This window comes from Ips typographus, linkage group LG8 (genome assembly GCF_016097725.1).
Source record: "Ips typographus isolate SLU linkage group LG8, UJ_Ityp_2.0, whole genome shotgun sequence".
NCBI lineage: Eukaryota > Metazoa > Arthropoda > Insecta > Coleoptera > Curculionidae > Ips > Ips typographus.
In genome coordinates this window covers 2,284,234-2,310,702 of record NC_138429.1, presented here as the reverse complement: position 1 = coordinate 2,310,702, position 26,469 = coordinate 2,284,234, and the positions used below count along the sequence as shown (strand labels likewise).

At 36.3% G+C, this 26,469-nt stretch overlaps 4 protein-coding genes across 4 annotated transcripts; all 4 read right to left on the bottom strand.

Annotated features, from left to right (window-relative positions):
* Positions 1-1,319: 1,319 nt before the first annotated feature.
* On the bottom strand, positions 1,320-20,277 carry LOC145732790 (uncharacterized). The gene is given in 57 exon segments (XM_081985284.1): positions 1,320-1,566; positions 1,617-1,686; positions 1,744-1,890; positions 1,984-2,157; positions 2,209-2,424; positions 2,476-2,740; positions 2,798-2,984; positions 3,034-3,208; positions 3,267-3,388; positions 3,440-3,565; positions 3,617-3,885; positions 3,939-4,159; positions 4,215-4,469; positions 4,522-4,729; positions 4,785-4,982; positions 5,132-5,138; positions 5,823-6,068; positions 6,119-6,188; positions 6,236-6,382; positions 6,435-6,608; positions 6,663-6,878; positions 6,930-7,384; positions 7,439-7,786; positions 7,845-7,970; positions 8,024-8,292; positions 8,356-8,576; positions 8,630-8,869; positions 8,922-9,132; positions 10,728-11,073; positions 11,503-11,745; positions 11,800-11,881; positions 11,942-12,088; positions 12,144-12,553; positions 12,606-12,886; positions 12,937-13,129; positions 13,187-13,367; positions 13,417-13,655; positions 13,709-13,892; positions 13,949-14,260; positions 14,320-14,527; positions 14,680-14,893; positions 15,161-15,370; positions 15,668-16,021; positions 16,078-16,159; positions 16,212-16,358; positions 16,415-16,588; positions 16,648-16,832; positions 16,885-17,165; positions 17,217-17,406; positions 17,461-17,641; positions 17,809-18,047; positions 18,182-18,365; positions 18,420-18,615; positions 18,672-18,778; positions 18,834-19,038; positions 19,347-19,557; positions 20,046-20,277. Coding segments are annotated over 57 exon segments (11,751 nt in total). The 5' UTR covers positions 20,229-20,277; the 3' UTR covers positions 1,320-1,347.
* A 189-nt stretch (positions 20,278-20,466) lies between these two features.
* On the bottom strand, positions 20,467-23,372 carry LOC145732320 (mitochondrial-processing peptidase subunit alpha). The gene is made up of 10 exons (XM_081984498.1): positions 23,169-23,372; positions 22,891-23,062; positions 22,290-22,439; positions 22,110-22,230; positions 21,891-22,048; positions 21,703-21,838; positions 21,297-21,648; positions 21,074-21,239; positions 20,849-20,981; positions 20,467-20,794 (listed from the first exon to the last, which is right to left on the bottom strand). Exons 1-10 carry the CDS (start codon positions 23,222-23,224, stop codon positions 20,619-20,621), a joined length of 1,620 nt encoding a protein of 539 aa, XP_081840624.1. The 5' UTR covers positions 23,225-23,372; the 3' UTR covers positions 20,467-20,618.
* A 181-nt stretch (positions 23,373-23,553) lies between these two features.
* LOC145732325 (dnaJ homolog subfamily C member 8) lies at positions 23,554-24,711 on the bottom strand. Its single transcript, XM_081984505.1, has 5 exons — positions 24,520-24,711; positions 24,296-24,467; positions 24,092-24,240; positions 23,803-24,039; positions 23,554-23,749 (listed from the first exon to the last, which is right to left on the bottom strand). Exons 1-5 carry the CDS (start codon positions 24,583-24,585, stop codon positions 23,636-23,638), a joined length of 738 nt encoding a protein of 245 aa, XP_081840631.1. The 5' UTR covers positions 24,586-24,711; the 3' UTR covers positions 23,554-23,635.
* A 61-nt stretch (positions 24,712-24,772) lies between these two features.
* Dnaaf3 (Dynein axonemal assembly factor 3) lies at positions 24,773-26,431 on the bottom strand. Its single transcript, XM_081984499.1, has 4 exons — positions 26,143-26,431; positions 25,709-26,085; positions 25,356-25,658; positions 24,773-25,306 (listed from the first exon to the last, which is right to left on the bottom strand). The coding sequence occupies exons 1-4, from the start codon at positions 26,293-26,295 to the stop codon at positions 24,787-24,789; spliced, it is 1,353 nt and encodes a 450-aa protein (XP_081840625.1). The 5' UTR covers positions 26,296-26,431; the 3' UTR covers positions 24,773-24,786.
* Positions 26,432-26,469: the final 38 nt, after the last annotated feature.

The window sequence follows — 26,469 nt, the reverse complement described above, 5'->3', positions numbered from 1 at the left end:
GCCAGATTATGGATGTCTGATTGTCTGAGTTTGTTTTCTCTACTATTTAGATGGTTTTGCAAGCAAAATCTACTTTTTTTTCTAATTGGTCAATTCATGAAGACAGCAAAAGTCTAGTATATCTACTACTAATAGGAAATTTAATGAGGATTCTAAAAATGCGGTTAAAACAGTAATTTTCTTACTCCAAATTATCCTCTAAAAATTTGACTAGAATTTGCAAGAATTCCATTTTAACACAATTTTCCAAACAAGACGATTTTTTGAGATTTATGACAGTTATTTTGACAATTGTCACGTGACCGTCTAGCTAAATAGTGTTCTACAATCACGTGACAACTGTCACTAACGTTAAAACTTTCAAACTGTGCTCTAAGGTTGCAAAAGTCAGGGTTTAGAAACGTTTTCTTTTAGTATTCGATATTAAGAGTGTTTTTGAGATTTACGATTTTAACAAATGGTCACGTGACTGTTTAGCTAAATTATCCTTTAAAACCACGTGATCTAACAATTATTATTAAAAAAAAAATGAAAAATCTGTTTTTTTCAAGTACGGTTTTATATTATTTACAGCATGATTCAATGAACAAAATTTTTGACAACTATTAAAAGACACCCTGTATGATAATGTAAAATGAATGATTATTCTACCGTCATTAAATATTTTGGCAACGTTGAGGCTCAGCCTCATTGGCACATCTGGACAAAGTTGGTAATTTTATTTAATTTTAGGTGAACAACTACAAAGAGGTGAAATATGACTGACGATGATGATAATATTGCAAACCCAAAGTCTTGTCCATATCACCACTATAAGAGAGTGAAGCAATTTGGGAAACACTGTAAGCTAAATGTAAGTAACTGTTTATTTTATTTGATAGTTGTTCTGTCTACTTTTGTATTCACTTTCTTTCATCAAATTGACACAATCATCAATACATTCTTAACTGGAATTTCAACGATAATTTGATGGTAACCTTTTTCTGGAAATCAAGCATATACAAACGAATAAAAGTGACATCATCCTCAATACCAATAAAGAGTTCCACACTGAACACAATTATCTGTTAAAGACAAATAGAAAAATATAGACATTGACAAATGGAAAAGTTGGAGGTATTAAGCTGAAAATCGGTCGGTCGAGGGAGAAAAGTGAAAGAAGAATCGGTAGCTTTATTTCAGTGGTGATAAATTGCGTTCATTACTTTACGTTTCAAATGGTTATGAAACCAGCATAAAGACTACACTTCCACTCAATCATTTACGACTAAATAGTTCAAGTTTTAATTCAATTCAAGAAGGAACGAAGCAAAAAAATACTCTTTCTGGTGCAAAGAGAAATTTAATTTACAAAACAGCTGACATTACAACAATAAGTAAACTCGCAATGAAAATAAAGGTTGGCTTAAAATTGGGTACTGCTGACGTCAACGAGTTTAGATATGTTTGAACTTCTTCTGCAACCGTTTCCGCCAACTCTATATTTGATCTGGCCGTTTCAATAGCGGACTCTACAGTGGCTGTATGGCTCGTTGAAATACCTTCTACTGCAGCCAGATCCTCAAGCTATAAAATACTGTTTGTGTAAGAATTTTCTTTAAATAGTGAAAACTTACGTAAGCTATTTGATCTTCGTCGTAAATGTAGTCGGCTGCACTAGAAATTAGACTTCCAGCACTTGAGTAGCTGTGAATAAAAGTTAAAAAATTAGAAGATTTAAGCAAAGAAAAAATTATTACTTACGCGGCTGTAAATTCAGCATAGTTTTCCGTAATGTACTCGATGGCTGCGTTTGTTCCCACTTTGCTGCTGCTGTAAACGTAGGACCACACTGAGGTAAAGTCTTGCAGTCTGATTCCAGCAGTGGAATTAATCGTTTGGCCCAAATACCTGAAATACCAAAAGTATGCAACATTTTTTCATAAATTGGTTGTTAGATTCGTAGCCTTAATCACTCTATACATTGTAACACATTTTTCTTACCATTTTAGTAGCTCTATATCTTCTGCACATGCCAAACCAGCATACATCGTAATCACTTCAGTCATGAGATTAGTTTCAGTGTATTTCTCCCACAAAAAGTTAAAGTCCCTAGTGACATTGTCGCTGTACCTCAAAGCGTTGCAGTAAACGACAATTCTCAAATTTTTAGGAACTCTGCAGAAACAATCATTTAGTTTGCACTGTTTGACATTAAAACCCACTTACTTGACACCGTTGTCCCTATAATTGGCAAAGTACTCAATGGCTTGGGCTACACAAGTTTCCTCTCCATATTTGCACATTCTGTTTAGTATCAAGTTTTGTTTTAAGGAATAAACCATGTTGGACTCATCCACCGTGTCAAACGGTACACTTTTGTAGACTTTGGTCATCAACTGGATCATCCAGGTTGTAAATTGTTGTCCGATTTCAGAGTCATATCTTGAGAAATCCATTAATAATAACACAAAAAAGTTATTTTTGCAAACTCACCCAATCCTGGTCAACAATTGGTTGTTGCCAACTATAGCAGCATACCAAGGGTAGTACTCGTCTTCATCTTCCAGGTAGCTCAAAATATCTAAAGTGTCTGCATAAGACCAGTCACCATAACCCGATTCTAATCCAGATCTGGCAAAATTGTAGGAGTCGCTGATTATTTGCGCTCTATTGAGTACGTCAATTTTGAGGTGGTTTTCTTGAAGTTGAGTTTTGATTGATTCCCATAATGTACTGTCATAATCCACCCTGTAGAATCCTGAAAGTATTCGCAACTTGTTTTGATATAGGTTTGAGTAAGTTTGCCAAATTTAACCTGCTTGTCTGTTATTGAGTACCACCCAACTGCTATTCGCCATAACTCCCGTGAGGGTCAAAGTTTCACCAGGTGCCAACCACGTCTTCACTGTAGTATTAACAAACTTGCTAGTGTCAGATGATAGGGTGTAAGTTATGGGAACGTAGTACTCATTTGTACTATTTCCACTCAGTAAGAACCGTTCCTATTGAAATCGAATTTCAAAATTTCTAGGTTTTAGCTAAAAAACCTACCTGAGTGAGCACTAAATCGTCACCATCTTGGGTTACTTGAACCACTGGGTGGCCGTTTAGTTCAGTCCAGTTGGTGATGACGGTTTCAAAGTCTACATTCAATGGCAGAGCTTCTGAAGGAACGTGATTTGCAAAGGCTTCCCATAAATCAGAAGGAATGGTGGCTTTCTGTGTACTAATCAGACATATTTGATGGTAACAATTTTTTGATGGAAAGAAGAAAAAAGCCTCACTTGTTAGCTAAATATTCCCTCATGCCATAAACAAAATTATCTGCACCCATAATGTTCTTCTCAATCATTCTTAAAATAGAAGCACCTTTACTGTAACTAATAGTGCCAAACTTAGCTGAAATCTATTTAAATGCTTTATTAGTTTTAAATTAATTATTAAGGAACGTGGTTACCTCACTAGGACTGTTAGCCTCAGATACAATCGCTAAAGCTGAACTTCGCGAATCAGTCAAAAGTGCTACATGCACCACTTCCACGTTAAAGTGCTTGTCCATTTCCCAGTCAACCATTTCCTTGGTCTGTATTTTCAAATAAAACACAAAAACTCACACTGAAAGAGTAAAACTTACGGCAACTCCGGCCATATATTGGAAATATCTGGCGAAAGCCTCGTTCAAAAAGATGTAATCCCACCACTGGCACGTGACCAAATTACCAAACCAAGAGTGGGCAAACTCGTGGGCCACCACCGCAGCTATGCTTTTTTTGTAGCTGTTGGACGATTCGTCCTCGTCCCATAACAGGTAAGCTTCCCGGTAGCTTACCAGACCCCAGTTTTCCATGGCGCCGGATGCAAAATCGGGAATGGCCAATTGGTGCATTTTTGGCATGTATTCACCTGCAAATATGTGTTCAAGAAAGTAGGCGAACAAGATTTTACCTTAAACATACCAAACTTAATTCCAAGAGTACTCTCCATGCTTCTCATTGCACTAGTACCAACATCTACCGCCCATGTGCGGTAAGCAGCTTCTTCCGGTCTCGAACACACGCTATGAGGAACGTTAGTTTCAAAACTGTAACCTTCGGTGCAGGTGAACTGAGATATGGCAAAAGCCAATAAGTATGTAGACATGATAGTAGTCTGTTGGTACTTGGTGGTAGTGTAATTACTATTAATTTTCTCAAGTTACAATTTTGTTGTTAATGAACATTCAGTACACTTACACACTGTCGATAGTTGCAGAGGTTTCATTGCTCACTACAGTGTTAGCTAGAGCGTTAAAATTACTAGGGTAAGTCAAGGTAAGGTCGAAGGTAGCTTTGAATCGAGGCTCATCAAAACAAGGGAATGCATGTCGAGCATGTACTGGTTCAAACTTGCTTAAAACCATATAAGTTTCAACCCCGTCTTCGTCCTCGTAGGTACTGATGTAGAAACCCACCATGGTGTCGTTAGGAAAGTTGAAAGTTCCATAATACCTAAAAAGATCTTTTACTTATTGAAAACCAGCTTTTCATACAAATTACTTACAAAATGTTTAAAATGTATTCACTGCCTACAGTCAAATTACTTTCCAACTGTATAGTGTGTATTTCAGTTACTGTGTCATAAGTGTCATTGTAGGTTGTTATGGCATTACCAGCAGAATCAGTTAGGGTAAGCTCTTGAATGGTGTTCCTACGATGAAAGTTAATTTCCGAAGTAGTGGTGGTCACTGTGAAAGTTATGGTAACTTCCCCTACAAGTAATTAACCTACAGCTTTCACAACACTAAAATTTTATCAAAATGTTACCTTCAAAAGTTGCATTCTCCCCTGTTAAAACAGTTTGAGGTACAAATAGTTCAATTTCATAGTTGGAAGGCACTACAGTATCAGGTATTCTATAATCTTGGGCTAGTACCAAAGGTGCGATGGTACACACCGTTACAAAAACACTCCAGTACCCCATTGTAGCTGGTAACACCCTGACTGCGCTTGCCAGACAAATAACTTAACTCAAATTCAGTTAATAATAATTAAAATTTATACGCCATAAAAATCGTAATCCCCTCATAGTCCTAAAACTAAATAACATGTAATGATTTTTCATTGTAAAATCATTAAACCCACTTTGAAGTCTGGATGATTGAGTGGATTACCGAATATCTGTGTTGATCAATTATTACTCTTCAGAAATATTTTAAATTCAAAACTGTAGGTAACGGATTAGCAAAGGATTTTATATTTATGGCCGAGTCATCAAATCCGGTCGATCCACACTGTAAAAGTTTTATTTCACATTAAAGCTGTGATTGAACATTCAAGGAAAATTTAAATCCCTATTAATAGTTGCAATTATTTCCAGAAATGTTATTAAATCCAGTATAACTTTGTTAGAAGAACACAAGAGAAGGTTTAATTTCTTTGGGCTTGCTTTGTATTTAACTTTTTAAGTAGCTTTGTTTCTCTTTAAAAGAATTTTAGTTTTTTTGTTAAAATTTAACTGATTTTTAAAAATCAATAAATGTGTCCCTACTAGAGGACTCCTGGGCATTTTCTTGTAACTAAAATATTAATAATTGTATGTATTTTGTCTGTTTTATTTTATTACTCAAAGTATTCTTAATTGTTTCACCAATACTAACGAAAACTATCAATAATCTAGATTTTTCTACGTTCAAAGTGGGTAATAGTTTATAATTTTATGATTGAAGCCGAATACAGAAAACAATTATTTAACTTATCTGGTGTTACGTAAGATTGCTATTACCTTACAATTACTAAATCTTCTTTTGCTTTCCCTTATATTAAAATCAAGTTTTCATAAAAACAAATACTAATTTATTTGACAAATTTACACCATAACATTATTCCCATAACAACAAAAATTGATGACTTAGTTATACTAGCACTACTTTCATCACTATCATCATCGTCACTATCCTCGTCCTCATTGTCACTATTATCCAAATACGCGGCCACGTCTTGTTTCAATGTGGCCGCCCATGTTATAGTTGAATTAGCACTCTCAATAGCACTTTCTACCGTCGATTTATGATCACCGGATATTTCTGAGAGATTGAGCAAAGCTTCCAACTAAAACTCATTAAATTATTTTCAGACACAGGACAGAGAGAATGACGAACCTTTTCGAGTTGGTCGGTGTCATAGATGTAGCCAGCAATTGAGGAAATTAGGGAACCCACACTAGAGTATCTGAAAAACAATTTGTAACAAATTTTCCAAGAAAGGTGAATACTAACGTTTCATTAAGAGCTAGATAATTCTCGGCTATAAATTCAAGAGCTGCGTTGGTACCATTTTTGCTGCTAGTGTACACATAAGACCATACACTACTAATGTCTTGGTACCGAATTCCAGAGGTGGAATCAATGGTCTGGTTTAGATACCTAAAAAGATCATTTTAGTACTAAATTCCGGATCATAAACTGTTAATCGAACCATTTTAAAATATCCATATCCTGAGCGCATCCTAAACCAAGGAAAATTACAAGAATGTCGTTTGACAAACTGGTTTCAGTATATTTCTGCCACAAGAAGTTGAAGTCAGTTTCAACGTCCTCGCTGTATCTCAGCGCAGTACAGTAGACAGTTCTTCTGAGATCTTTAGGTACTCTAAAACGTTCCATCAAAACGATTGTCTTAATTTAAATTTGATTAGCAAATTACTTGGCTCCGCCGTCTCTATAACTAGCAAAAAGTTCCTGAGCTTTGGAAATGCAAGTTTCTTCACCATACTGACAAACTGCCTCTAATATCATCGATTGTTTGAGACTGTACACTTCATTGTATGAGTCTACAGTGTCAAATGGTACTGTTTTATAAACCTCCTCCATCAAACCTAACATCCATGTGGAAAATAGTTGTCCTTCGGTAGAATCCAACCTAAAAATATTTAAATTTACTTTTCTTAGTTACTTAAAACGTGAAACTTACCCAATTCGTTGCAAAAGATGGGTGTTACCCACCAAAGCCGCATACCAAGGATAATAATCCACTTCATGTTGAAGGTAACTCAAAACCTCCAAAGCTTCAACATATGTCCAAGTGCCGTAACCCCCATTACGTCCAGATCTAGCAAAATTGTAGACATCGCTAATCAGTTGAGCCCTATTCAATACATCGATTTCTAAATGATTGTTATGTAGCTGCGCTATAATTCTGTTGAGTATAGTTTCATCGTAGTCCACCCTGTAGAATCCCGACTGTCTGTTATTAACAATAATCCAGGCATCATCACTCAATACACCCTCCAAGGTTAAACTCTCATCATCTGGAGTCAACCACACTTTGACGGTGGTGTTGGAGAATTTAGTGGTGTCAGCTGAGGTGGTGTAGGTAACCGGCACGTAATACTCTCTGGAATCGTTCCCGGAGAGAAGAAATCGTTCCTGGAATGTTCGGAAGGTAAAACAAACGCTCTTACTTTATTTCGGAGTCCAGACCTGAGTTAAAATTACGCTATCCCCGTCACTGGTAACTTTAACCACTGGGTGTCCATTGAGTTCCACCCAGTTGTACAGTACTTCCTCCAAGGTGGTATTGACTGGGAGGGCGTTGGAAGGGACGTAATCAGCAAGGGAGTCCCATAAGTCTGAAGGGACTGTAGCACTAAGCTGACTGTAAAATAATTGAACTTGGTTATGTTGTTGTTATTTTAAATAAACTTACTTTGAAGCCAAATAATCTCGAATGCCGTAAACGAAATTTTCCGCCCCCATTATATTAGTTTCGATCATTCTGTATATGGATGCTCCTTTATTGTAACTGATGGTACCAAATTTGTTCGAAATCTGCATTTTATTAAAGTTGTATTATTCAAGTTTTTATTATTTTAGATGAGAAAAATACCTCGGTTGGAGTTTCCGCCGTTGAAGTCAAAGACTGAGCCGATGTCGTAGAGTCAGCCAATAGAGCAGTATGCACTTGTTCTACATTAAAATGCTTATTCAATTCCCAATCCACGAATTGCTGAGTCTGTACAAGTTTCAATTTGATGAACGGTCCAAAGACAACACCTGAAGACTCACCGCAGCCGTTGCGAAATACTGATAAAACCTGGCGAAGCCCTCGTTCAGAAACGTGTAATCCCATAATTTACAGGTAAGCAAATTGCCAAACCACATGTGCGTAAATTCGTGAGCTATAACTAAGGCTGTGGCTTTTTTGTAAATGCCATTCGTGTCCTCTTCACCGTACAGTAGGCCTCGTTCCCGATAGGTCACCAGACCCCAGTTTTCCATTGCTCCGGCCGAAAAGTCTGGAATAGCCACTTGATCCATTTTCGGCATAAATTCCCCTGTTGTTATTAAAACAGCAAATTTGATAAGATTTTAAAAAAAAATCACACACATTTACTTACCGTATTTGATTCCGGTAATACTCTCTAAAGTCCTAATTAAAGTAGTACCAGACTCAGCAGCAAACGCTCGATTTGGTTCCTCTTCTCGTCTGCTGCAAATTCGATGAGGTACCCCAGTTGCAATAGTGTAACCTTCGGTGCAGGTGAAATTAGAGATAATAAAAGCGTTCAAATAAGTGGACATGGTGGTCGTTTCTTTAAACACGGTTTTGGTGTAAGTACTGCAAATTAAAAAATTAACAAAAATCCCACTGTTTGTTTATTACAAACTAACTCGTCAATTTCCGTATCGTTTTCAGCATTGCTGTTGCTCAAAGCTAATAATCCTGTGGGATAAGTGAGACTAACCGCGAACGTAGCCTTAAATTGTGGCTCGTCCCAACAGGGAAACGCATGTCTGGCTGAACTTGGCTGAAGCTGGGTGGTAACCAGCCATTCTTCATTTCCATCTTCATCTTTGTAGTTGCTAGTGTAGAATCCTGTCATTTCGGTTGTTTCAAAAGTGGCATTGTACCTGTTACGTGAGTTGCAGTTTTTTTGGATAATTTACAAAGGTTCACACTTACTGAATAATCAACTGGTAATCAACGTCAGTGGATAAAGCAGTATTTAATACAATTGTGAATATCTCAGTAACCTCGTCGTAAGTAACGCTTGCGATATCATTACCTAAATCCACAATTTCACTACTCAGCTCATAATCGATTACATTAACTTTGTGATGGAGCTTAATTTCCGTCGTGGCATTTGATACGGTGAAATGTATCGTTACGTTACCTAAAGTAAAGTTTATTATATGTAATATGGAAAATTATTATTAAAAGAGCAAATTAAGTCACGTTTCCTACAAGATGTCACTGAATTCATGTCACAAACTGTATACTGTAAAAAAGTGCACATAAATTGCTCTTAAATGCCCCTTCTTCAAGATATAGGGTGTCAAAATTTGAAATGACAGAAACACAATTTTAAAGGACAATTAAAGATAAAATCGCCTATAAAACCCACTTGGAGAGAGAAAATTACTGTTTTAAGTACATTTTTGAAATCCTCATTAAATTTCCTATCCAAAAACCTGAAGAACACTACAAAATTTGGTATAATCAGTGAAAAAAGAGGTGACAAAGTTTGAACTGCCAGAAACACAATTTGAAAGGATAGTTAAGGATAAAATCACCTGAAAAACCCACTTGGAGTGAAAAAAGCACTGTTTTAAGCACATTTTTGAAATCCTCATTAAATTTCCTATCCAAAAACCTGAAGAACACTACAAAATTTGGTATAGTTAGTGAGAAAAGCGGTGTCAAAATTTGAAATGCCAGAAACACAATTTGAAAGGACAGTTAGAGATAAATTCGCCTGAAAAACCCACTTGGAGTGAAAAAAGCACTGTTTTAAGCACATTTTTGAAATCCTCATTAAATTTCCTATCCAAAAACCTGAAGAACACTACAAAATTTGGTATAGTTAGTGAGAAAAGCGGTGTCAAAGTTTGAACTACCAGAAACACAATTTGAAAGGACAATTAAAGATAAAATCGCCTGTAAAACCCACTTGGAGAGAGAAAATTACTGTTTCAAGCACATTTTTGAAATCCTCATTAAATTTCCTATCCAAAAACCTGAAGAACACTACAAAATTTGGTATAGTTAGTGAGAAAAGCGGTGTCAAAGTTTGAACTGCCAGAAACACAATTTGAAAGGACAATTAAAGATAAAATCGCCTGTAAAACCCACTTGGAGAGAGAAAATTACTGTTTTAAGCACATTTTTGAAATCCTCATTAAATTTCCTATCCAAAAACCTGAAGAACACTATAAAATTTGGTATAATCAGTGAAGAAAGAGGTGACAAAGTTTGAACTGCCAGAAACACAATTTGAAAGGACAGTTAAAGATAAAATCACCTGAAAAACCCACTTGGAGTGAAAAAAGCACTGTTTTAAGCACATTTTTGAAATCCTCATTAAATTTCCTATCCAAAAACCTGAAGAACACTACAAAATTTGGTAGAGTTAGTGAGAAAAGCGGTGTCAAAATTTGAACTACCAAAAACACAGTATTTGTAATTTACCAGTCAAATTTTTCTGGTAAGAATAGGACCCAATTTTAACATTTAGAATTATTTTAGAAATAAATGAATTAATTAAGAAAGAATCAAATTTTTCGTCTATCACTATTTTTAATCCTCTAAATAACTGCAATAAATTAATCTTTCCGTTAATCTTATTATATTAAAATCTAAAGTCAAATAATGATAAGCAAGATTTTCTGAATAATCCTCACTTTACACCAGGTTGATCCTTTTATATCCAATCTAGCATTTATTGCAGTAATAGTAAAAATCAAGGTAAAATAGATAAAATTAACTTACCTTCAAATATGTCTGTTTCACCAGTAAAGACTGTGTCAGGTATAAGCAAATCCACCTCGTATTTGGAGGGCCATATAGTTTCAGGCAGTCTGTAGTCTTGTCCTTTAGCTGCGGTTAAAACTGTACAGAAAACCGCAATTAACAGTTGTGGTACCTGCATTTTAACTGTAGAAGGGTAGTCTGAAAAAAAAAATGTAAAGCCACTTCTAAAACTAGTAACTTTACCTACCTTGGTACCACAACTAATTGGGTCGCAAAACATTTTACTTAACTTTTTATACATAAACTCACTTGGTATCTTATCTAAATACCGGTGCAATAAAACATCTTTCATTGTAATCTCTATTTAGTAAGCCCCCAGACGAGAAAAGTATTACAATAATTAAAAATTCATTCAATGCTAATTAAGTTACTTAATTTATGATTACTTGTATAGTTATTGGACTCTTTGACATTTCTCAATTAATTTAGAAAACCAAAATTAGATAATTTTCATTTCAATGTGGTAGGATTTGCTGTAACCTTTAATATACGAGGTATAAAAGGTTTTGAAATCATTTATCAATGTGAAGTGATTGTTTTGCGGCTTAATACCTACTGCGTCAGAAAACTTTAAAATTTAGTATACTAATCATTGTAAAAATCTCTATTGTAGTAAATCCCTTTTGAGTGTCGAATTCCATATTTTTCAGAACCTACTGTCCCCATAGATTAGTACTTTTAAACATTGTAACTTAAACTATCTTTAACAAGTAACTAGTATATATCAAAATTTAAAATTGCCCAAAGCAACTGCCAGCAAGCCTATTAATCCTATTTTGCCCAAACTTGTTGCACCACTATCATCATCATCATCATCATCATCACCATCTTCTTCCTCACTAACTCCTAAATACTGAAGAAGAGATTCTTTCTGATTCTCAACAATTTCCAGGTTGCTTTTTGCAGTTTCAATTGCTTCTTCAATGGCAGTTACTAAAGCATCGTCCAGGTCTTCAATTTCTAGCAAGCTTTCCAACTATACAATTTATTTTAATTAACAAACTGAAAACTTATAAATTAGGATACTCACTTTAGTAATTTGTTCTGTTTGTGTAATGTATGATGCGACTGAACTGAAAATTTCGGCAATATCCAAACCGGATTCAGTGAATCTACAATTATTACAAAACAGCGGTTAGATAAGTGGATTGGATGTGTGGACTTTAGAGTACTTTTCTATTATAGCTTCGTAGTTTTCAATGAAGTAGTCTAGAGCAGTGTCCACACCAATTTCACTACCTTCAAACACAGTAGAGAAGATTGAAGTGTAGGTGGAGGAATCTAAGTCATCATCCGAGGCGAGAATTTTGGAAAGGAAGCTGTAAAATTCAGCAATTTCAACTAAAATCAAAATGTAAAAATTGATAGTTTTACGAGGTTATCACTGATGTGTTAGTGGCACATCCCAAGGCGCTCCAAATATAAGATGAATCTGTGGATACTGAACTGTTTTGGTACTGCTCGTACAAGAACTCCCAGTCACTAGATGGATCATCGCTGTATCTTATGGCATTGCAGTAAACAATGCTTCGTATGTTGAGATTAGGTCTGCAATAATGCAAGTTTAAATGACCTATCTTCTGATTAGTTAACACCAACCTTTCATAAGTGGTCTTGTAGGTAGTAAAATGATCTTTGGCCGCATTAATACAATCACTATTGCCATATTTACAAGCTAAATTGTTCAATAAAATCTGTTCCAAGGTGTACACGTGATTGTCTTCGTCCACCACGTCCAAAGGTACCGTGGCCACGGCAGCCTCAACCAAAGTCAAAAAGTGGCTCTAAAAATCACACTGTAAGCTAATAATACTTAGTAATGACGTAGAAACTTACTGTTAAAGCAGCCCCTAGAGTGGTAGTACTACCAGTTTTCTGGAGCAAATAGTTGAAAAAAGTGATGGCAGGATACCAAGTAATGTAGCTGGTGTCAGCTTCCAAGAACTCCACGACTTCCAACACTTCTCCAAAGGTTAAATAACCAGCTCTGGCTAGCATGTAAGCGTCATCCACTATTTGAGCGCGATTAACCACGTGGATTCCAGAAAAATTCGATTCTTTCAAAGCTGCCGCCAAACTTTCCCAGAGAGTGGAATCGTAGTTAACTCGGTAAAATCCTGCCAAAGGAATTTGTATATCCGGTTCGGTCTATCAGTTTTAAACTCACCAGTTTCCTGGTTGTTAACCACAATCCAGTCATTACTTTCGTTAAAATTTGCAATTGTTAAGGACTCGGTAGGGGTTACCCAACCTCTAGGGGTGGTATCTTCGTTACTGTCGTTCAAACTCGAGGTAGAATAGCTGATGGGAATGTACCAGCTGGAATCTTCGTCATCGGTTTCGTTGAGTAAGAATCTTTGCTAGAATTGGTACAATCTATAACTAAATACCAGTCTGACTAGTTTTAATAAATTTACCTGAGAAATAACAACATCTCCATCAACTAGAGACACAGTAACAACAGGGAATCCTTCTTTATAAATCCAATTATCCAACACATCACTCAGAGTAACATTAACTGGTAGATTAGAAACTTCATTCTCCAAAACAGCTTCCAGAGCATCCCACAAGTCTTGAGGCTCCACAGGTTGATAAGCGCTGCAATTAATGTCCTACTGATGTTTTTAACAAACTATGCAAAACTCACTTGTCCTGCATATATTTTTGAATTCCCGTTTTGAATGTGTCCCGTCCTACAATATGCTCAACCATTCTCAACACGCTGCCACCCTTACTGTAAGAGTAAGTTCCGAATTTGGCGCTTACTTCTGAAGCCGTGGAAGCGTTTGATCTTAAGGCGGAAACTCCCAGATAACTATCGGTGACCATCATGGATTGTACGATTTTCACCACAAACTGATTTTCCATATCATAGTCGGGGAGGATCTACAGGAAGATGGTTTTCATGTTAAGAGTTTAAAATGATTAGTGTTACATACGGAATGGACTACGTAGTACTGGAAAAGTCTGGCAAAACCTTCATTGAGGAAAGTCTCAGACCACCATTTGCACGTCAAAAGATTCCCAAACCATTGATGGGCTACTTCATGGGCGATTATTTCCGCTATGCTCTGTTTGTTGGCCACAGTTTGAACGGTGTTATCGTATAAAAGAGCAGATTCCCTATACATTATCAAAACATATTTACTTGTGCTTGTGTTGGTTTGTCCAAACCCTACCCATAGATAATCAATCCCCAATTTTCCATGGCACCACTCTTTCCAGAAACAGCCATAGAATCCAGTTTGGACAGTGATTGAGTGTAATTAACTGCAGTGTAATCATTCAAGTAGTCAACTACTTTAGAAGTAACCTCCAAAGCCCAGCTTCTCTCCTCCTCCATGTCCATTCTTGAACAAACCCGTTGTTTGTAACTGGAACTACCTTCTAGATCTCCTTCAGTGCAAGTGTACTTGGATATGGTGAAAGCAACCAGATACACGGACATTTTAGGGCTAACATCAAAAGTTGTTTTTACCAGACTCTCATCCCTATTCAGTGCAGGAATTGGTTAAATTTTCCACTTAAATAAAAATAGTTAGGAATTTACCCTTCTACTGTATTATTAGCTATTGAAGGTGTGTTGGTCCAGGCACTGAATTCGGAAGGATAAGTCAAATTGAAGGCAAAAGTAGACTTGTAAGTAGGTTCATCAAAGCATGGAAAGGCATTTCTGGCATTAGTAGCTTGGAATTGAGTGGTTGCAATGTATTGCGTCTCTCCATCTTCGTCCTCATAAGACACTTTGTAAAACCCTCCTAGAATTTGTGGAATTCAGTTTATTACATGTTGTGAAACTTCTTATCACTGCCAGAAGCCCCTTAATCCTTTTAAGAGCTTGATTTATGAGGCATAAGGCTTAATTACTCATCCAAGTGCAAAAAGATTTATCTTTAAGCAAATTACTTACCGCTACTCAGAAGCTGAGCGTTAAAGGTAAAATACAGAGTGTAGTTTTCCCCAACCACAAAATTGTTGTCGAAAGTTAAAGTCAAAATGTCCGTGGTACTATTAACCGAATAAGAATCAGTTGTTAAGGGATCATCATTGTCCAAACTGATGGTTAGCAGTTCAATGTTGCTAGAACTGGAATGCAGTTTCACTTCGTTTGTTTCTACTGTTACCTAGAATATTATTAGTTTCTATTAAATAGTGCAGAAGATTGTTTTTTTGTACTTTTTCTCCAAAAAATCCAAACATTTTATTAAATGAAATCACAAATCTTGTGGCCGAAGGAAGTTGTAATTTTTCAAATGGGACACACCTTATACATGATCGTACAACCCAAATAATTGTAGCTTTATAAGTTTTGCTTGTATTGATTTCATCCCTCATATAAATAAGTATAACTTTTTCAGAATTGCACGAGTGTCAACATTATGGAATCTTACCTGAAATTGAATCGAGACAGAACCTGAGTAATTGCTAGAATCAGCGGTGAAAGCCTCTGCAGGTACCACCAAATCTATATCCTGATGATTGATTATGTAATTCGGCGGTAAACGGTAAGGATCATCTTCACTAATAACATTTTGAATGGTACAAGCCAAAATTAGAATCAGTAAGGAACCCAAATGCATACTAAGACTATTTAAGGAAAGTTAGGCCTTATTTGTGGTTTATTAAAATTAGAAATTATTCAAGAAACCACAATTTGAAACGAACTGGCTCGGAATCAAAAAGTTAAGCATATTAATACTTCACGAGAAGCATATGATCTCTTTATCTAATCACAGCACAAAGAAATTTAAATTAGAAGCCATAAATCAAAGATAAATTCGTCTGATTCAGGGATTGTAAAATTGCATTCCTAAAGTGAAAAACATGGAAAAATCAACTAAGTTATCTATTACACAGAAAATTGTAATTGGCACACGAAAACAAGGTTTATTTTTTTAATAAGGTATGATGTAACTAATTAGCACCAAAACCACTAAAGCCATCAGACTGACTCCTCCTAAAGCTGCAGCACTAGTAGTAGTCTCCACAGCCTCGGTAGTCTCTGCAATTGGGGTAGTTGTGGTGGTGTCTGCAGGTGCTGCAGTTGTAACTGTAGATGTTGTAGTTGTAGTGACGCTACTTTCTGTTGTACTAGTTACGGTGGTTTCTGTGTCGCTTATTTGTAGATATTCGTAAAGGGACGCTTTGTGGTTTTCGATTATGGCCTGGTTAGCTTTGGCTGTAGTTAAGGCGGTTTCAACCGAACTGGATAACGTTGCGTTAAGACTTACTGATCTGAGTAACTCCTCTAACTGTAAATTGTAATATTTAGTTTTAACTCTTCCGTCACTAGTATTCTGAAAGTTACCTTAGCAATTTGTGTTTCTTGTGTGATATAAGAAGCCAGTCCAGTGACGACAGATCCAAGATTTAGATTGTTAGCGTTGAATCTAGATAGATTTAAATTACACAATGGCTATAAATTGAAAATGTATTACGTACACGTCGAAAATACTTTGTAGATTCTCGATGATATAGTCCAAAACAGTGTCCACTCCAACTTCATTGGCGGAGTAAATAGTGGAGAAAATGCTTGTATAGGTGCTGGTCCCCAAAACTCCATCCGACTCCAATATTTTAGACAAAAACCTTTAATAATTTCATAAGAGTTAAAATACTGCATTAAACCCAAATAGCTCACGTACGATCTCAAAACTGTGGTATTAGTGGCACAACCCAAAGCCGTCCAAATTGTCGAACTATCGGTCGATACTGAAGTATTTTGGTACTGTTGGTATAAAAACTCCCAATCGCTAGCCGGATCGTCGCTAAATCTGATCGAATTGCAGTATACAATCGATCGAATGTTGATGTTAGGCCTTCAAAACCACACAAATTGTAGATAAAAAAATTACTTATTATGTTACAGTTAACTTACCTAACTCCTGTGGATTTATAGGTAGCAAAATGCTCCTTGGCAGCAGCACTACAAGTGGCGTTGCCAAACTTACAAGAATACGTGGTGATTAGAACTTGTTTTAAAGTATACAAGTGACTGTCTGGGTCAACCTCCTCTAAAGGCACTGTACTAGCCACATTTGCCATTAAGGCCAAAAAATGGTCCTACATAAATAACTGCATGAAAAACAGGAAAAAATCTAATTAAAGTACTCACAGTAAGAGCCTTGCCTAAAACTGTAGTACTTCCGGTTCTCTGCAACAAATACCAAAACAAACTGGTAGCCGGATACCATGGAATGTACTCCACTTCATCCTCCAGAAACTCCACGATTTTGAGTACCTCACCAAAAGTTAAAAACCCAGCCCTGGCTAACATATAAGAGTCATCTACAATTTGAGCACGGTTTACTACATGTATGCCAGAAAAGTTGGTTTGTTTCAATGCGTTGGTCAGTCTAGACCAGAGGGTTTCATCGTAGTTCACCCTGTAAAAACCTAGCAAACAAAAGTTAGGTTTGATGTAGTTTGATGGTTAAAGCAACCAACCAGTTTCTTGATTATTCACCACAATCCAGGAGTCTTCACTAAAATCGGAAATCACCAAATCTTCATCCGGTGTCACCCAACCTTTTGGCGAAGTGTCTTCGTTGAAATCGTTAGAAGTGGAGGTGGTGTAGCTTACTGGGACGTACCAAGTAGAGTTTTCGTCGTCGGTTTGAGTATAAAGGAATCTTTGCTGAAATTTCAAATTTTATGTTATTTCCATAAAGTCGAAATGTATAAAACTCACTTGAGTAATGATAATATCGGTACCATTTAAAGTGACATTTAGAACAGGATAACCACCCTTGTTAATCCAGTTGTCGGCAACAGTGGTTATGTTTACTCCAAGGGGTAATTGGGGTGCAGCATTTTCTAAAACGGTATCCAACGCTTCCAACAAGTCTTGTGGCTCAACAGACTGATAAGCACTAAAACCCAAATTATACCACGCAAATTAGGTGAAATAAGCACAAAAAATGCACTTTTTTAAGAATTAGAGTTGTATTTTGATAATCAATATTTCGGTAACATGAAGAGCTAGTATTTTGCTTTCAAATTATCTGGACAAAAAGTGTTATGTAACATGACCACTTACTTAACTTGTATGTACTCTTGAATTCCGTATTTGAAAGTTTCCCTTCCCATTATATGTTCAAGCATCCTCAATACACTGCCACCCTTGTAATAAGAATAGCTTCCAAATTTTGCGCTCACTTCCGATGCGGTGGAAGCATTAGACCGAAGAGCCGGTACGTCCAGATTCCCTTCTGTAATTAGTATGGACTGTAGAATTCGAACTACGAATTGTTTTTCCATTTCCATTTCGGGGAACACCTAGAAAAGGGACTTTGATTTTTAATCCAATTAATTAAATTTCTTGCACAAAAATTGTGATACTCCTTATCCTCATCGCTTTGACATTACTATTTTGGTGTGTAACTGAATTGCTGTCAAAAGAGTTCACTTACATAATGAGTGGTGTAATACTGAAACAAAGTGGCAAAACCTTCATTCAGAAACGTCTCCGACCACCATTTACAAGTAAGAAGATTTCCAAACCACATATGTGCCAGCTCATGAGAGATAATGGCACTAATACTTTGCCTGGTTGCACTGGTCTGCACTTCGCTGTCAAACAGTAGAGCACTCTCCCTGAAATGTTTTACACCCTGTTCAGTGCAAATATTTCCTGGTCGTACTTTTTACCCGTATATAACCAAACCCCAATTTTCCATAGCACCAGACTTGCCAGGTACAGCCATTTGGTCCAGTTTGGACAAAGAATCGGTATAGTTCCAACCTGTGTAAGTGCTCAGATGCTCGATTACTGTGGCAGTGACGTTCATTGCTAAACTCCTCTCGTCTTCCATGTCACTCCGAGAGCACACTCTATGCTTGAAGTCTTTTAGAAAAAAACTTGATTTATAATAATTTTTACACTGGAGTTTAAACAACCACCGTCATTTAAGTCTCCTTCAGTGCAAGTGTAGTTCGCTATGGTGAAGGCCACCAGGTATACCGACATTTTAGGACTGACGTCGAACACTGTTTTAACATATCCATCTCTGGAAATGTACCATTTTACTTAAACACCTTACATAAGTACCGTTGGTATTTTACTCTAAAGTAATGTTATTAATTGATGGAGTGTTGGTCCAGGCACTCAATTCTTCAGGATAAGTCAAATTAAAAGCAAAAGTGGACTTGTAAACGGGTTCATCAAAACATGGAAAAGCATTTCTGGCATTGGTTGCTTGGAATTGAGTGGTTGCAGTATATTTCGTGTTTCCATTTTCGTCTTCGTAAGAAACTTTGTAAAATCCACCTAAAAATTGTTTAACATAATAACGCAACCATAAATTAGCCATAAAAATTGGTCTTGGTTGTTTAGAAAGGAATCAAAATTCGAATTTCATTCAGATTAAAAAAATTAAAGTATCGAATTAAGTTTTATCGTTGATGTAATAAAACCTTTGGTGGATATTGTAGCGCAACTAAATAATCCATACTTAAAGATTATCAGTCACAAAATTATTATTACACCCGGCTTACTGGTAATAGTAGAAACGCTAGCTCTCTACGGATTTAATTTTTATTGTCCTTTTAAACTGAAATAGATATAGAATGTATTACCTCCACCTAATAAACGGGCGTTGAAAGTGATAGACAACGTGTAATTAACTTCCACAGTTAGAGGCTGGGAAAGAGAGATAGTTAGGATGTTTGTGGTGCTATTTCCATAATATGAGTCTTCTTCGATAGCCTCCGAGTCCAAAAAGATAGTCAGCAACTCGATGTACTCGTAACTTGAGTGTAATTTGATTTCGTTCGTTTCAACAGTAACCTAAACAAATTTGGTTGTAGTATACTACCAAATGGGTGTTCCACAAGAGCGGAAAACAAATACGTTTACTTAATGTATTAAAAAGAAGCCTTATTTTATTTCTCTTAAAAAAATAGGTAGTTCATATTCCGGCAGTGGAATATTCAGTGTAAATGTAAGCAAAAAACATATTCTTAGTATATTGTACAAAAAACCAAGTGTTGTGTGAAGAAGTAGAATTTACTAGTTTTTAATCTTAGAAAGGGGAAAATCCTAATTAAAAACCCAACATTTTTACACATTCGAAACATGTTGGGCAACTGAGAGCTTCTGAATAAAATTGTTCCTACTCGGGTGTGGTAAATTGCACTTTTCTGCACTTATTTGAGTGAGGAAATAATTCGATTTAATGACAATTGATACTTGTAGGAAAAAGTACCATTTTCAGCATTTGTTAGGTAAATAACTATTATGTTTTTTTGCTTACACTTTCCATAACTAAATCTTACCTGAAAATTGATATCAACTGATCCCGAGTAGTTGCTGTAGTTTGCAGTGAAAGCTTCAGCCGGCACGACCAGGTCGATATCCTGGTGGTTTACTATGTAATTAGGTGGTAACCTGTAAGGGTCATCTTCCTCAGCTAGAGCCCCACAAATTAACGCAGCTATCACGAAAAAGATTGGGAACATTTCGGTTGAGTAGAATTGCTTACTTTAATTGTACCAACCGCCAAAACTACTCGCGGATCCTTCTTATAGATACAATTTGTACAGTTATCTAAATCACGAGTAATCCGTTTTGTGATTGAGGATTATCTTATTTATTGAGAGTATTCAAGTGATTTGAGTTGAGTAAATTAATTTACAACTGTGAATTACAGATCGGTTAAAACTGAAAAAGAACAAGGGTACACAAAACACAAGTCCGTTCTTATCATTAATTGAAATATATTTGGAAACGTTTAAAACAAAACTTAAAAAGATAAATTTACACATCGAATAATTTACGCAGCTCTATTCAAATCATCACGATTTGATGCCATCCCAGTTTAAGTCTTTTTAAGTGCAACAATTTAATTACTATCGCCATAGTGACAGTTTACGACCGCTGGGCATTTTGCCTTCGCTGTCAATTAGTCCGGCTTGGATGTATTCCAGGGAGGGCATTTTGCGCAAGTCACCTCTCGCTGCCACGCTCGGTTGTGACATTAGCAGTCGTTTGGCCACTTGTACAATGTCATCCTTGGTGATTTTTTCTACAGTAGTTATTACATTTAGGTAGGGATTTTAGGAAATATGTAAATTATTACCGATTTCTTTAATAAAATATTCGGGTCGTTTACGATGTCCGGTAGCTAGCACTTGTCTGCCAATGTCCTCAAACATGACCGGCCTACTTTCCAGGTTCATCAATAACATGGACTGTAGCTGCGTTTTGGCTCTCTGAATAACAAAAAATAGTATCACCACAGTATTTAAACATTGTTTAAATAATTTTGCTTTATTTACTTGAAGTTGAAACTTTTTTAAATTACCCGTAACTCTTGATCCCCAACATGTCCTGCCATATTAACTAATTCCTTAACTATCACCTCGACCATATCCCTCACATAATTGGGTGGTGCACTGGCGTGTATACAGAACAGACCTGTATCATTATAGGCGTGGTTGTAAGCTGTAGCGCTGTACATCCAGTGGTACCTTCAAAAATAGGTAAAAACTTAAAGTGACGGTTCAGAATTAACCTGAAATGTTAACCTATTTAAAACGTTGGTGTAAAGTCGGGTGTACATGCCCTTGCCAGGTCCGCCCGCAGAAAAAGACCCGCCGCCGCCCATCATCATGTTAAGCACGCACATGGCTATAAAGTCCTTGTCTTGGTGCGAACATCCTTCTAGTCCGATCATAATGTGAGACAGAACGGGTAAACCGGCAGAGGCAAACTGAGGAATGTCGCATTCTTCCTGCTCAATTCCTCCAGTGTACTGTGCGATACTTTTGTCCACGCCAGGCACTTGTCTTTTGCTGAATAACTGTTCAGCTTCCCACACCGGTTTACTTTCCACAAAGTATTTTTGCACGGCGTCGACTAATCGGTCATGTTCAACACCTGAAATATAACTTTAAACATCTTGCCAAACTTAAAACGTCTCTAATAACTAACCTACGCCAGCAACAACCATCCGGTTTGGGGTGTAATGTTGACTCAAATACAAAAACAACATATCTCTATCAATTCTGTCCAAATTTTTGTGAGGGCACAATTTTGGTAAGCCTAACGTGTTATCTCTATATGCGGCCTAAAAAAACGGTTTAAAAACGAACTCATTATCCTTTTATTGACACACTAACAGCGTGAATCATGTCCATCAATAAAGTTTCTTGTTCAGGTCGCATTAATAAAGTCTCTAGCTCAAAATGTATGGCCTGTTTAGCCCCTTCCACTTCATCGAGAGTGATTTGCGGCCTTAAAGTGGCCTCAGCCAATAACTGTATAACATCACTTAAACCTGCAAGTTATAAACCCAAATAATCGATTTTTTTTTGCTATTATACAGGCAAAAGGCCCACCTGTTGTATAGGCGGATGCGGCGTAGATAAAAGTATCTCTAGACGCTTGACTATCGCATATACCGCCGTGTTTTTCCAATTTGTTTATCATTTCATCACGGTCAGGATAGTGTTTTGTTGACTATTAATTAAAGTGTAAATTAATTAAACAGAAAACCCCATTTGCAAGACAGTTCTTACGTTAAACGCTAATTTTTCCAAAAAGTGTGAAATTCCACTTGGATATGCTACTTCATACCTGGAACCTGAATCGATTACAACTCCAACAGTGCAGAACTCACCAAATCGGTTTTCTGACGCCACTCGCAAACCATTAGATAAGGTGGTAACCTAATAATAATATTAATAACAAATCTGCATATAGGAAGCTGTACGGTTGACAGAAAACAAAAATAAAAAGCTTTTTTGTGGGAAAACCCTTATATGATACAGAAGAAACCCCATTAGGGTTATTAACCAGCCATTTTTGTCCTGCACCTACTAATAATTAACATGTCAATTTGGGATTTCACCCATCAAGTTTTAAGACTTTTCTTTCATTCACAGGATGGTTAGACAGATTACTTGGGGGGCCAAACTACTTTAGAAATTAACATTTTTCTTTAATCCAGTCTTTTAAACTTAGCAAATTCATAATAATTAAACAACATAACTTTTCTGTGCCCATCTATATTCTATAAAAGTCAAATGTTTGCTACTGTAATTTTGTTTATGTTTACTAATTATTTTTGGCTTGAAGGCCTATTAACTTTGGAAATAAATGTCAATTTAACCTGCATACTTGCGTCTGTTGGTTTTCTTCTCTGTAATTTGAGTAAACAGCCTTAGGCAGGCCCTTAACAGGTTCGCTCATGGGTGGCATATTTGTAACCTTGTTTTTGGGCCTTTCCGTTAAATTGTCCCATTCACTTGATGTGCACCTTTTTATCAAACAACCGGGGCCTTTCCATACTCTGCAACAAGCGAAATTAACTGAAGACCGCTCAGTACTCGTTGAAGTGGAGAGAAAAGGGATATTTTTGTAAAAAGTTATGCAAATTTTGAGGTTAGGTCACTTACTTGTTTTTACAGTTCAAAATTGTACTTGTGACTGCTTTCGACGCTTGTAGGGCCATTACTTTAAAATGTTATAAACACAGAAGGAGTTTTGGGCGTGTATTCGGGAATTTTGACATTAAATTTCCAAAAATGTTTGAAAAATGTTGACTTTTTTGTTTATGAACTTTTTCTACAGCTTTGTCCCCAGTTTGAAGTGTCAGTACTGTCAGTGTCAAACGTGGTGATTAACCTCCAATAATTACTCCAGTGTATCTGTCCTTGTTTTTAAATATAAAACAATAGGAGACAGACAGACTCTCTGTCACATTACTAATAAAGTATACCAAACCAATCCAATTTAAAAATAAAAAATTTTATAAAATGCAAGAGGTCACAAAACAAAAGCTTATTTAATACAATACTTATATTTTAAAACTTACACTGACAATAAATTTTCGGGACTCTTATTTATTACATTTAACAATTTCTTATCTGGATTCAGGTTTATTCTTAGGAGGTTTGAACCCTTTGATCTTTTTGTTTTTATTCTTGCCTTGAGATTGAAAGCTCTGCCAACTGCTAACTCTGTTTTGTCTTGATTCCTGTAAACACCAAACATGGGTAAGAAAACGCTTTAAAAGTAGAAGAAACAAACCTCAAAATTTTTCTGCCATTCTTTTTCAGCTTTTGCTTTCTCCTCCTCCTCAATCTCCTGCTCTCTTTTGCGTTTCCTCTCCTCCATGTCGCGCCCAGCTAAGTCCCTTCGTTTTCTTTCCAAATCTGCAAAGAGTTTCATTGTCAAAACATACACTGCATGCTTATATGTTTCAGGATCATCCTCAGGAATTCCACTTTTGCCTTCTTTTTTAGCTTTTTTTCGCTTCTCAGCCAACTAGAATTTAACTTTTAAATTAATGAAGGAATAAATAATAAGCCAGTTATACCATAATGTCTGTACGCCCCACCGCCTCTTCAATAATGTCCATGCACTTTTTTCTTGTCTCTTCATTTTCTAATGTTTTCCAAGCTTTGTTCACTGCCTCAAAAGCCTGCTGGGCTCTTTCTGGATCATCCTGGTTTTTGTCAGGATGCACTTAAAAAGTAGTACTTTATTGTAGCCACTAGATCACTTATTAGTTCCAAGTTACCCAAAATGGATAGTCTCCGGTACTTTTTCTTAATTTCTTCTAGGGATGTGTCAGGTTCCACTTGTAGGACATCAAAAGGGTTTAGGTTTCTGTATGTTGCTCCAGGCCTGAGCAATCGTTCAATTTGTTGTTTGGGAGTTAGGACAGAGTCCCGTTTTTCGATTTCTTTCACCTGTAAACATACCAAAGTTAGTGGAAATGGTAAAGTTGTGGGGCTTAAGTACCTCAGTGTAAAATGAACTAAACTTCTCTTCAGGATCGGCATGGGTAGCTGAAGTTTTACTATTCATTTTTGTTATGTAATTGTTAATTTATTTGTAGGTCAATGAAAAATGTTTAAATCTTTATTATTATTATTTGAAATAATTTAAAAACAGACTCTCTTAAGAAAATACATAACAAAACCACTAGTCAATGTCATTGTCAAAATGTGTGAAAGACATTTGACAGTGTAAAGCGGTGTTGCCGATACAGAAATTTTATTAACACAGTTATTTATTTTTTCCTATCAAATATTTAAAATAACAGTCCTTTTCACAGTTAAATTGGAAATCACTTTTTATATTCAGTCCTGCAACTTTTTCACGGACAGAAGTTGCGTATTCTTCTAAATCCTTTTTCCTCTTATAAACCAAAAACAGTTCATGTTCTATCATTATCAGGCATTTGTCTTTAGCAATTTTTTCAACAACACTTTCATTGAAATATTTAAGGTAATTGTGCGCAAAATAAATTATATCGAAACTGTCCCAGTATTCGTCTTTGTAGTGCATTCGATCCAGAATACTCAAAGACAAAAACTTTACGGAAAAGTTTCCAATTTTTAAGCAGTTTGTCACTGTTTCTTTTTTGGGAGGTATTTTGTCCGGTTTCATGTCCACCACTAACTTGTCCTGCTTTAAAATGGCATATCCCAATTCCAGATCGTGTTTTTTAATGTGTTTGTAAACGTTCTGATGTTCGATTTCGTAGAATATTTGTTTCAAATTTCTTTCAATAACGTCGGTTGCCCTATAAGTTAAAAATTTATTTGGAAGTTAAAAAATATGTAGTTTGAAACCTGAATGAGTTTTGGCCGTTAGAACTTTTGAGATAAGTGCTATCTTCACATTCCAGTCCGAATGTTACAAAAGGACCAGTATCCATATCGCCCAGATAACCATAATGGGCGAAACTGTCACCATTGGGTAGAACACCACAAACTAAGCTTCGATTAGGTTTGGACATTTCACTTTCCAGCCAACTGTACGCCATTCCGTTTAATCGGAAACTTCGATATTCCTGATCGCAAATTTGTCTGGCACCCACAGAATGAAGTTTCATATGTAAATCCCAATCAAACGCCCCTTCTTTAGAGTCAAACCTACCAAAAAATTGTCTGAAACTTTCCTTTAAATGTGTTAATAACTTTACCTGGGCCCCAGTTTGGTTCTCAACCTCCTATCCCAAATATCCACTATGTTAAACTCGCTTTTACTGCACCAAAATTTTATTACATTTTCTAAATAATCCAATTCCCGGTGTTTAAGATTCAGATTGATAAAATCAATTTTGGTTTTTAGATCGTCAAAATTGGTGATCATTTTGATCATATCGTGAGCCAAATTCGCCAAGTATTGATAGGTAAAGGGCCGGATTAAGGTGTTCCCGTACAGTTCCATAAAAACTTTAGTTTTCTGTTCCAAACCCAAAATCTTACGTGACTGCAGTGCAGTGATAAGAAGCTGAAGTTGTTTGGCCACTGTTTCCATTGAGGCCTCCATCAAGTAAAAATTGAGTTTCACTTCTCCCTGATACATGTTTAATGTTAACAATTTACCTGCGATATAATGGAACTAAAAACTTACATGTCTGTATCTTCTAGCGAGAGTTTTAAGTACATGCCTGCAATCAGCACCTCCTAAAACTAGTATATTGAGCTCAGATGGCAATAAAGCTTCCTCTAAAGCATTTTGGTATTCTTGTATTAAGTCCAGAGCTGGGGTTATTCCCCAAAACATTTTTGCTACTTTAGGCTGATTTGAGTATTATTTAAAAGTTCCGTCATCGATCAAACAGTTTTTGATAGTTACCAGTTTAGTTGCTAAGTCAACCAAAAGTTTATTGATTTATTATCATAATTAACCAAGTAATTATTTTAGTTTTTACTGCTAATTATGGAGAGGAAGTCTTTA